Raw genomic sequence first — 12,899 nt, 5'->3', positions numbered from 1 at the left:
TTAGACTAAGTTCTTAAAGTTTTTGAATCAGTTCTCATTTCTGACTTGGTCACAGTATATTCTTAATTCCTTGTGATAGCATAGTGCATAGATAGTACTTTATCTTGTCAGTGCTAAGCTATCTTCATATTGCCTGTTATTCCTTTGTGTTACTTTATTTTCTATTTTTATTTCCCTTGTAATAAATATCTTTATTACTTAGTCTTAGGAGGTTATTTGTGACTGTAATAATTTTGTTATGAATCACAAATGAAATATGTGGGTTTTTTTCACTTTTGTTTTTTGGTTTCACAAAAATCATGTATTGAATTACATCCATTTTCTATTGTTTTTTTTTTTAACTTGAGTTTTGTCTTTTTCTTTTAAAATGTGGTTACATTAATGTCATACATCTCCTTATTTTTGTTTAGATATTTTGACATTTCATTTCAGTTGTCATTGTGGTGTTAATGCAATAAATGTTCCAGTTCAAAAAAATAAAAGTTGAAATCATAGGTATAACTTATGGAAATAATTTTTTTATAATTTTTAAATATATTTTTATTGTAATTAATAGAAGGGTTACATGATATTTGCCAGATAAATGGTGCCTTAATTCCCACACATTGATACCCTTTCACATGTCATGGTCCCCATTTCCCTTCCCCCCTCCCCTACCCCTCATCTTGTTTTCCCCCGTTTATGGAAATAATTTTTAAAAGAGAACTTTATCCATTTCTACATTCAATTAATAATAACTATACTGAGTAAAGACAACCATTTCCAAGTGCTATTATAATTTATTTCAGGAGATGGAACAATGATCTTATAAAATGGCAATGTCTTGCTCAACTGAGGAAGTAGGAAATTTAAATGAAATATATTGATAGTTTTTCCCCAAGCTTCCCTTCCAAATAATCAAATTATATAGAGTCCTGAATGCTACCTGATCTGGTATTTTTGCTTTTAAAATAATGGTATCAGATATGCTGTAATATCATAACATGACAAAATCAAGTCATCTTGGTGACTTGATTTTTAAGTAAAATTTTTACATTGCCTATAGTGTACCAGATGAAAATTTCAGACAAAATTTTTGCCTGCCAATATCTAAAATAGCGAGACAGATTTAATCTACTATACATTATCTCTTAAAACTAAAATTCTAGGGCCGGAAGTTTGGCCTACTGATAGAGTGCTTGCTTAGCAAGCACAAAGACCTGGGTTCAATTCCTTGGTACCACATTCATAGAAAAAAGCCGGAAGTGATGCTGTAGCTCAAGTGGTAGAGCTCTAGCCTTGAGAAACCCAAGGACAGAACTCAGGCCCTGAATTCAAGGCCCAGGACTGGCCAAAAAAAAAAAAGAGAGAGACCTAAAAACCTAACAGCTAGACAAAAGCACTTGGTAATCAAGTTTACAAAGATTTTTAAAAAAACAATTGGTTGGAAAATAAAATATTCATAATGTCTACCATTGCCTCAGTATCAATGCCACACAGGGCAGAAATGTCTTATCACATCAAAAGTTATAATAAAAACAGATTACTTACTTGGTCACTACCAGCCTGTTTTTCCTCATGCTCTCAACACCTGGTTTTTCCCTTTCAGGTTCTCCTTTCTTACCAGTCTGCTTTTTTGACTTCTTATTCACTGCTTGACTGATGGTTTTGGCACAATGCTTAGGCAGCAACTAAATATTAAAAAGAATATTTTACGTAACAGCAACTGCTTTGAATACACAATAACCATTAAAGGAAATCTGAATTGAGTCCACACCATATAGCAAATAAAATGTGAGTAATAAGGACTGACATATATGTAAGAAGCAGTTTAACTGGCCAGTTTGTTTTAGCCCACAAAATATGGCAGCAAACAGAAACTTTGGTAGCTGTGGTGTGAACAAATACCTCATAGAAATTATTTCAAAGTTTATTCTAGATATTACTTAAAGGACAGTTAAAAGCATGCCAGATAAGCAAAGGTAAGAAATAATAATTACAAGGAATAAATCGCCTATTAAATAAAACTATTTCAAGATATGACATACTGCACTTCTAGAAAACTACTAGGAGTAAAGCATAAAATGAAGGGCAAAGTATAAGTTTTGAGGTCATGAAAACCTTCCATGAAAAGCCAGAGAGGTTAGATTTTAAAGTGTAACAACCCCAAAGAAAGTATCAATTGATTAAAAACAAAAAACAGAACCACAACTGAAGTTATTTTCTTGCCTTAAAAAATGTACAGTTGGGGCTGGGAGTTTGCCCAGTGATAGAGTGTTTGCCTAGCATGCACAAAGGCCCAGGTTCGATTCCTCGGTACCACATACATAGAAAAAAGTTGAAGTGGTGCTGAAGCTCAAATGGTAGAGCTTTAGCCTTGAGAAAGTCCAAGGACAGTGCTCAGGCCCTGAGCTTAAGCCCAGGACTGGCAAAAAAAAAAAAAAAAAAAAAAAGTACAGTTATTCAGACAAGATAAAATAATGGCATTTGCAGGGAAGTGGATGAATCTAGAGTGAATCATGTTGAGTGAGACAAGTTAAGACCTAAGGAACAAAAGGCGCATGGTATTCTTAATATGTGGCTATTAGATTCAAACAGTACAAGAGCGAGGACTCAATATTTGCATACCTAATGCAATGTACATGGTATTGGAAATATAAACACAACTACATAGTCATCAAAATTTATGACTCTATAGACATAATGTTTTATTACATAGATTAATATGTATCTATGACATACAAACCCTCAGCCTAATTTTAATTACGTTCTAAAATCTAAGTGCCAGTGCTTGTATACAGAGATTCCCTTCTTGAATACTTGTTTGCTAAATACATCATTTAAAATATGATGTAAAAATCAATGTTAATAATTTTTTAAAAAAAAGCAAGGAATCTTAAAAGAGCCTATGTTGAAGAAGGAAATAGTAGCTTTAAGCCGAATCTTATCTCCTTCAGTTCAATAAAAAATACAGAAATATCTATGGCAATTATTTATGGAATGTTGGAAGTATTTTAGAAATTCCAAATGTTACCTTATACTATATATGCTACTACCCAGAAAAAAATAACAGAAATTTTAACTGTTTATAAATAGGACAAAAACTTAACAACTGAAATATTGGATAATGCCATCTTAAATTATCTAATTTCTCATAAAAATATTTAAAATAATTTTTAAAAAAGTACAGCTATAGAGTTTCAATGTAACATTTCTATATATGCCTACAATGTACCTTGATTAGACTCATTCCCTCCATCACTCTCTAATCTCTGCTCCCTTCTCTTAAAAGATTCAATACTTTATGGGCCAGGTAGAGTGCTTGCCTAGCATGCATGAAGACCTGGGTTCAATTCCTCGGTACGACATACATAGAAAAAAGCCAGAAATGGTGGTGTTGAGGCTCAAGTGGTAGAGCTCTAACCTTGAGAAAAAGACCAAGGACAGTGCTCAGGTCCTGAGTCCAAACCCAGAACTGGCAAAAAAAAAAAAAAAAGTTCAATACTTTTTACTGTTCTATATGCATACATGTATATAAAGTATTTCAATCATAGTTTTATCTCCATTTTGCTCTACTCATCCACCCTCACAATCTACCCACCCACAAACAGGACTATTTTACAATCCTATCATTAATTTTTTTGTACATAATCATTTTTCAAAGTGTTTGGTTGTAGTATTTTGCACTTTCATAATTACTCTCCTTCCCTATCTCTTTCCCCCTTCTATTCATCAGCTTTCAGAGAATTTGGTTATGCCATCTTTAAATGCAGATACAGTGTATTTTACATTTACTCTGTATCATTCTCTTTCTATTTTCTAAAGCTAATTCTAAATCTACTCTAGAAGAAGTAAACATTGAAAAAAGCAAAGTACTAAAGACAGTCAAAATGGATGAAGAAAAAAGGTATAAAACAAGGAAGTAGGGGCTGGGAGTTTGGCCTAGTGGTAGAGTGCTTGTCTAGCAAGCACAAAGACCTGGGTTCAATTCCTCAGTACCACATATATAGAAAAAAGCCAGAAGTGGTGCTGAGGCTCAAGTGGTAGAGCTCTAGCCTTGAGAAAGTCCAAGGATAGTGCTCAGGCCCTGAGCTCAAGCCCAGGACTGGCAAAATAATAATAATAATAATAATAATACTTAAAAAAGAAAAACAAGAGTACTAAATACTAAGAACATAAGCAATTAAAAAAAATTGTCAATAAGGAAAGTGGGGCTGTTGCTCAAGGGGTAGGGCAATAGCCTTGAGGACAGTGCCCAGGGCCTGAGTTCAAGCCCCATGACACCCCCCGCCAAATGTCAATAGATATATATTGATGGTGCCAATACTGGTATTGGAATAATTACAACTGTTATTAAAGAACTGACAATACTTCCATCTCAGTGTTCTTGAAACCCAAATTTTCAATGTGGAAAAGACAATACACATGTTAAACACAACATACAACTTTGCGGTCCTGAATCTGAATCAGAAGTATGAACTCTATGAGTGAGAGGAATGAATGAATCCTAATGAGACCTAGATGAGATCAACAAGCATCCCTAATGTACAGATCAGGGTCACAGATTTCCCAATAAGATCAGCCAACAGAAACAGGTATGTTAAGAATGTGAATAAGAAAAGATCTATGCAAAAATATGTGCAAAATGAGGATGGGGCTATTACATATTTTCATTCTTATTTTGGTGGTGTTAAGGATTAAAACTAGGGCTTGCACGTGCAAGATATGCACTATACCTCTACCACTGAGAATTGTATCATAAATGATAGTAAGAAAGCCCTCAAGTAACTATAACGACCCCCCCCACTGCACAAACATGGGGCAATTTGATTGTGTGTGCATAATAACTATAGTACATCATAGATTAAATAAATTATATATTAAATATTTAACATATATATCATATACAATATTTAGAAATCACCAAGTGTGCTTAATTCCAAGAGTTCATAATACTATAAAATAATTTGGCTGGGAGCTTGGCCTAGTGGTTGAGTGCTTGCCTAGCATGCATGAAGACCCGGGTTCAATTCCTCAGTACCACATACATAGAAAAAAGCCAGAAGTGGTGCTGAGGCTCAAGTGGCAGAGCTCTAGCCTTGAGAAAGTCCAAGGACAGTGCTCAGGCCCTGAGCTCAAGCCCAAGACTGGCAAAAAATAAACAAACAAACAAATAAATTAATTAATTAATTAAAAAAAATAATTTACCAGAGACAATAAAGACAAAGAAAAAAAATCAAACATTTCTTTTGCCTTTCCTTTACAAGCTACACCGCTGAAGAGAATTACTGTAAGAAATAAGAAAGAAATCTTTTTCAAAGTGTATCACAACCAATATATGCAAAAGAACATGTATATTTGCTAACACCAATGAAATAGCAGAATCAGGTGCTAACAAAATGAACTCTAAACCTAACTGGATATAATGTGTCTCCTGAGAAAAAACACAAATCTGTACAGTCTTGCTAAAAGCTTCCCATTTGTTTAAAAAAAAAAAATCCTATGGAATTTCAAAGCACAAAGTAAAGGGGCTCTAGTGAGAATGTGAGAATTAAAGAAGGAAAGTATATCAGTAAGTAACAGTGCCTATCCTTGCCGTCAGAGTCAAATTTTCTATCTGCAATGTAACATTTAGATTATTACCTGGTCACTAAGAGTACACTGTTCTGTGCAAATGTCAGTGATGAGATTTCGAGCTTGCTTGGCCATTTCATCCAGGAACATATTACATAAGGAAAGACTGCGATCTCCAATGTGATGTCTCTGTTGAAGCGGAATTATGGTAGTAAGAATTATAAGAAAGGAAGCTGGGTACAATGGCTCACGCCTGGAATTCTAACTACTCAGGAGGATGAGATCTGGGGATCAAGGTTCAAAGCCAGCCCAGGCACTTAAGACTGTGATACTGTTATCTTCAATTAACCACTAAGAAAACAGTAAGTGGGACTGTGGCTCAAAGGGTAGGGTGGTAGCCTTGAGCTGAAGAGCTCAGGGGTAACACCCAGGCCCAAGTTCAAGCCCCAAAACTGACAAACAAACAAACAAAAAAGAATTACAAGAAAGCAGGATGAGTTAGAACAAATTTAAATAAGCATGAAAAATTAGGTATAGGAAGTTATATATTTCTTTTTTCACTTGTGACAACCACCCTACTATTTTCTATCTGTACACAGTTAACATAAAATATTATGTACCTGGTGATTATATAAAAAAATGTATAGGTAGGAGGAATCCTCTTTTAAAAACTATTCATTTAGACACTGTAGTAGCAGAGACCTGTAATTCTAGCACCTAGAGGGCTGAGACAGGAGGAGTATATATTTGAGGTCAGCCCAAACCACATAGTCAGAACATGTCCCCCAAAACAAACAGTCCCCCAAACCCACAATAAAAACAGCAACCTTTGGGATTTAATCTCCAAATTCCAGTCTTCATTATAGTAACCCATTTAAAAAAATAAGCAAATGATGTGCAAAAACTTAAATCAGGGGTTTCTACTACACATGGGAGGAGGGGGGCGAGAGGTTTAGCCTAGTGGTAGAGTGCCTGCCTAGCATGCACGAAGACCTGGGTTCGATTCTTTGGTACCACATACATAGAAAAAAAGCTGGAAGTGGTGCTGTGGCTCAAGTGGTAGAACTCTAGCCTGGAGAAAGACCAAGGACAGTGCTCAGGCCCTGAGCTCAAGGCCAGGCCTGGCAAAGGAAAAAAAAAAACAAAAATTCACAAATGACAACTGTGTAGACTTATGGGAAAAAATTTAATGTTACATTTTTTATTTTTTTAGTACTGAGGATTGAACCCAAGGTCTTAATGTATGCCAGACAAGCATTCATTCTTCCACTAAGCTATACCTGCTCCTCCCTTCACTAAAATTAAGATCTGTGTACATTAGAGAACATTGCAAAGTAATTAACCTATCCATCACTTCAACTATTTATTTTTGTTTTGAGAACAATAAAAGTCTATACTTTCTTCTTGTTGTTGGTCATGGGGCTTGAACTCGGGGTCTGGGTGCTGTCCCTGAGCCTCTTTGCACCCACTTGAGTCACAGTGCTACTTCCTGTTTTTGTGTGATTAATTGGAGATAAGAGTCTCATAGGGATTCTTTCTGCCTAGGCTGGCTTCAAACAACAATCTTCCGATCTCAACTTCCTAAGTAGCTAGAATTCTTACTCATTTAATATATGAATTTGGGTGCTAATACTTGGACTTGAACTCACAAGTCTCATGGACTTTTCTGATCAGACTGCCTTTAAATAGAAATCCTCTTTTTTCAATCTCCAGAGAACTAGGATTACAAGTGTGAGATATCAGTACCTCACTTTTAAATTCTCTTTGATTTTGCCCAGTAATTTGTAAATTCAATTTTCAAGTCCTTTCAGTCACACTTAAAGATGAAAAGTAGGTATGTAAACTTAATCAACACATATACAAGTAAATGAATATATATGTAAAGAAGTAAATCCACAAATATTAATACCTGCTTCACCATTTATTTTATATATATCAACAAACACAAGTGGCTGATATATGCATGTTGATCTACCACATATATATACACATAAGCATGTATAAAAATTCATACATATCATTATCATACTTATCCACTTAAGCATTTGTCTGACTCCACAAAAACTATTTGAGTGGAAAGAAAAATTAGGACTTTGTAAATACTTGTCTGGCTACCAATTTAATCCAGTTTACTTTGCATACTATATAAATCACAATACTACACTGAAATTACCTCTTCTGGACACAGTTCATGTGTGCAACTCATAAAATGAGTGCAAAGTAGTGGAAATGCAATTGAGTATCTTGACTGAGATGGTAACTCCAAACACTGCTGAAACATCTTCTCAAAAGCACGACTATAAAAACTACATCAGAAAAAAAAATAAAAACTATAATAGCAATTTTTATCAGTAGTAAATAGTTAAATGGTTTATAGCTAAAGTTTTCCTTACAGTATACTATTATTTCCTTAGCTTGAAGTGAAAGTTATTTCATTTATTCCTTTAAGAATAATTATTTATTTCCCAAAATATCTTTTACATGCTAATAACTATTTCAGAATATACAAATATCTACATAAGCATTAGTAAGGACTTTAAAGGAAAAATGTATGTAGAACATGTCATAAGCATTGACTATGAATACATGATACTAAAATCCTCTATCACCAAATTTAATAAAAGCTAAATCACTATCAATTATCAGAAGCATCATTTTAAGCATTAAGAAAAACAATGCCAACATAAAAAAATAACATTTCATTAATTTTAAATTATATCTAAATTCTAGATATGTAAACTCTAAATGTAAAAGAACATAATGGGCACAATAATCTCAAAATAGTACGGGAAACAAACAGCAAATATATCTTTATTTTGGATAGATGTATAAGAATGAAATATTAAAAACTATAAATTTTAAACATTATTCAAATTGCTTTTTAACTCAAAGGGGTGAAAATAATTCTCATTGTACTCTCCTGAAATACAAACTTGCCATAGCTAAATATGTATAAATAGAAAATAATTCATTTTCTTTCTAGTATACACTTTGAGTCAGACAGATAATCTTTAAAAATCTTGCAAGTTTAAATGTTGTTTATTTAAGCCATGTTTAAAAAAAGTAGATGGTTATGTTTCTTTTAAAAGGCAAGCCTTTTCTGCTTGGTGATTTAGATTTCTTTTGCAGTAATACCAATTAGCATCATTCTAACAAATACCAAAATGAAAGTAAAAGGCAGGAAAAGCTTTTCTAATGACTTCTATGCAATATGAGAAACTGCTGATCTCAGCATTTTAGGAATAAAGAGACGACTAGGTTATTCAATTCAGTTCCCTCAAGGCCAAGAAGCAGGAAAAGAGCTGACACTATATACCTAAGGAACACCAAACTTAAGAAAATTTGAGGTTAAACTGTGGTTCAATTCTACTAAATATTAGTTTCATTACCACCAAGTTCACTTAATCTCAAATATTTATTAAGTAGTTACAATGTTAAACAGTAAAGAAACCAAAATATAAGCTTCAAAGGTTACATTTAGGAAAGGGAGAAAAGTAATATAGTACTAAGTACAATAAAAGAGGTTATGACTAGCATAAGGATATCATGATACTACAGAAGTTCAATACTATAGAAGTGAAGTTATTAAGTATTTAATTTTTAATTCCCTTTTTTTTAAAGAATCTATTATTAAATTGTCTTTTGTACATGTTAACATAAACTCAATAAAAAGAACTTAAAATTTAGAAACTAAAAATTTCCATGTTAGATTTAAGGAAAACTACAACATACCAAAATATAGAGAGATCTGATGTTTCCACTAACATTTCCACCAAGGAATCTACCATTTTTGTATGAAAGATGATTGTATTCATCATCTTTCCAAGTTCTCGGTGATCTGCAAGGCCAAGTGAAGCCTTAGAGACACTAGTATATGCCTGTAAAGTACAACAAAAAACAAAAGCAGTTTAGACAGAGACAAATATCCTATTATTTGACAACCCTACTGCACACATCATGGCCCCACTGCAGAACTTAGAAGAGAGACAGTGAAAATGTTCATATGCTGATCTTTAGACTAATTCCTGTAATGTGAAAAATCTGGCTGGGATCTGCCCTATCAGATTCATATCTTCCATTATAAAAGAATAAGAAACAATGCTACTTTATAAACAGGACAAAAATCTAATTTTCAAACCCTATAATGGCACAAAGCCACTAAAGACTGCACTACAGAGAAGACTAGGTTTTGTGTGCTGTTACTTTGCTGACAAAGTAGAAGGAATGAGGAATAGATATAACAATATTAATTCTAATATACTATGGACATTTATTATAAGCTAAGCCTAATGACATTTAATCAGGTTTTGATTATAAGTGTAGCCATGAATTCAATCTTATTGAACTCCTGTTAACTAATATATAATTTAAAAACACAATTTCAGGGGCTAGGAGTTTAGTCTAGTTATAAGAGTGCTTGCCTAGCATGCACAAAGACCTGGGTTTGATTCCTTAGTACCACAAACAGAAAAAGCTGTAAATGGTATTGTGACTCAAGTGGTAGAGTACTAGCCTTGAGAAAGCTCAAGGACAATAATCAGGCCCTGAGTCTAAGACCCAGGCTGGCAAAAATAAATAAATAAAAATAAAAACACAATTTTAATACAATGTGAAAGTAAATTCAGAAGAGTGACAAAATAAAATAATTTGATTTAAAATATTCATCTAAAATGACTGATGGCACAAGATGAGGGGTGGGGGAGGGGGGAAGGGAAATGGGGACCATGACATGTGAAAGGGTATCAATGTGTGCGAATTAAGGCACCATTTATCTGGCAAATATCATGTAACCCTTCTATTAATTACAATAAAAAAAAATGACTGATGGCAATGAAAGGAGAATTATTTATTTATTTATTTATTTTTGCCAGTCCAGGGCCTTGAACTCAGGGCCTGAGCACTTGGGCTTTCTCAAGGTTGGAGATGTACCACTTGAGCCATAGCACCACTTCTGGCCTTTCCTATATATGTATATGTTCAGAGAAACTGAACCTGGGTCTTTGTGCATTGTAGGCAAGCATTCCACTACTAGGCCAAACTCCCAGCCCTAAACCACTTTTAATTAAAAGTATAAGCTCACATTTGTAATCCTAGATATTCAGGAAGCTGAGATCTAACAATGGTGTTAGAAACCAGTCCAGGTAAAGTCTGTGAGATTCTTATGTCCAATTAACCACCAAAAAGCCAGAAGTAGTGCTGTGGCTGAAGTGGTAGAACACTAGCCTTGAAAAGACAAGCTCATGGACAGTGCCCAGGCCCTGATTTCAAACCTCAGAGCCGATATCAGGCGTTGGTGGCTCATCTCTGTAATCCTACCTAGTCAGGAGGCGGAGCCAGCCCTGAACAGCCCCAATAGGAAAGTCCACGACACTCCTATCCGTAATTAACCACCAAAAAGCCAGACGTAGAGCTGTGGCTGAAGTGGCAGACCTACCATTCTTGAGCAAAAAAGGTCAGGGACAGTGCCCAGGCCCTGAGCTCAAACACAAAACAAAACAGAAAGAAAGCTGAGCTAGAGGCATAATTCGCATAGCAGAGGAGACCAGTCTAGCACTCATGTAGAGTGTTCATATCTCAGTGTGATTTAAAAAAAAAGTTTTAGCACAGGAGCAACTCAAATTCATTAGAGGACAGATATAAACAAGATACCTGAAAACAAACTGAAGATGCTTAAGGGGTTGATGGAATCCATAGGGGAATGAGAACCCATAATTAGAAAATAAATGATGCATACATATAGAAAGAACTACTAAGGGGGAAAAAAGAACTCAGCAGTTAAGCTCATCTAGCATGCACAGGCCCTAGTTTCCATTTTCAGCATTGATTAAAAAAAAATTGACACTGTACTTTAGACCCCTCCCCCATAGAAAGTTTCTGCTACTTTCTTTTAATGGCTTTCCTTTCACTTTCAAATAATCTTAATATTTACCTTAAAAACTGATTAACTTGAAAAAGGGGAGAAGAAAGTGACCTATAAAAGAGCCATGCCTTACAGTCAAAATGATATAGGACTCCAGTGAAGGCACAAACCCCACTAACATTTTCCCAAAGGCTTATTGTTTTGGCAGTGCTCTACTTTAATGCTAGTAGCGACAGAACCTCTCCTAGGTCATGTCCTTTAATGGCCTGTTACTCCATGTTTCAGCCTGAAACTCATGGAGAATGATGAAAGCCAGATAAGTCACATCTCTTCTGCGTTATTTGCTTACTCTTGTAAACTCAAAAGTTTTCTTTGCTTGATCTGTAATCATTATGTATTATTTTCCTAGTTAAGCTATTTTCCTATTTAGTCTACCCATCTTAAAACCCAAGTAAGATCTTACTTTCCATTTAAAGTCATTCCTACCAATTCCAACTTGAAAGCAAGTCTTTCTCCCTTCTGAAAAAACTGTAATAATTATGTTGCCATAGTTTACCTATGGCATCTATCTTTTAGATTTCCAATTGCTTTTTTCACTTTACATTTTTTTCTCCCTTGTCAACCTAACTAGATTACAAAATTCTCAAAGGGGGATTTCCTATCTTCCTCTTCTGCCCCTAATGACTTCAAATCTTTAAAGAATTAAATTATTCTGTTAAAATTTACTATAGAAGATGTTACACTTGAACTTTTAAATCCCACAAAACTTAGATGAGAAATATATGGGAAGTATTATAAAGTCTAACACTATTGCCACATTTCAGTGAACTCGGATTTTGAGACTAGATCAGGTGATGGTGATTATAAACTATGGATTGTAGCTACCTGCTTTTTAAGGGGTGATGGTGGGGCTGGGACTCAGGACTGGGCACTGTCTCCAAGATTTATTTTTTGTGGGGGTGGGGGGAGGTTGTCAGTCATGGGGCTTGAACTTTGAGCCTGGAAGCTGCCCCTAGGCTCTTCAGCTCAAGGCTAGTGCTCTACCACTTGAGCCACAGCACCACTTCCGGTTATCTGATGGTTAACTGGAGATAAGAGTCTCACAGACTCTTGTGCCTAGGCTGGCTTTGAACCACAGTCTTCAGATCTCAGCCTCCTGAGTAGCTAGGATTACAAGCATGAGCCATCAGCAACCTGGCTACTGACTTACTTTTATAAAGTTTTCTTGGAATACATTCACAAGCCTATGTTTATGTGTGTTTGTGTTATAATAAAACATTTCATTCATTACAGTAGCCAACTGAGTAGATAAGAATTGTATGGCCCAACTGCTTTAAATTTTCATTAACTAGTTCTTTAAATTTAAAAAAAAGTTAATATCAAAGAGCTTTTTGTGATTTCACTTTAAATTAGCATAACCAAGAAGGACGGAATTTAAATTTCTAGATATTATAAAACTATAACAATCTATTTTGTTTTGTTGTGT

General features: G+C 34.7%; 1 protein-coding gene across 4 annotated transcripts in view; it reads right to left on the bottom strand.

Annotated features, from left to right (window-relative positions):
• Nckap1 (NCK associated protein 1) overlaps positions 1-12,899 on the bottom strand; it is a 90,811-nt gene that overhangs the window by 30,954 nt on the left and 46,958 nt on the right. For all 4 annotated transcript variants that reach the window (XM_090342501.1, XM_090342502.1, XM_090342503.1 and 1 more), the window contains 4 exons: positions 9,286-9,431; positions 7,727-7,859; positions 5,623-5,742; positions 1,531-1,670 (listed from right to left, as the gene is read on the bottom strand). In XM_090342501.1, the coding sequence (XP_090198627.1) occupies positions 1,531-1,670; positions 5,623-5,742; positions 7,727-7,859; positions 9,286-9,431 (539 nt within the window). The remainder of the gene's footprint in view (positions 1-1,530; positions 1,671-5,622; positions 5,743-7,726; positions 7,860-9,285; positions 9,432-12,899) is intronic.

This window comes from Megascapheus bottae, chromosome 12 (assembly GCF_031878675.1).
Source record: "Megascapheus bottae isolate mThoBot1 chromosome 12, mThoBot2.hap1, whole genome shotgun sequence".
In the NCBI taxonomy this organism is placed as follows: domain Eukaryota; kingdom Metazoa; phylum Chordata; class Mammalia; order Rodentia; family Geomyidae; genus Megascapheus; species Megascapheus bottae.
This window is presented reverse-complemented; position numbering and strand designations above follow the sequence as displayed.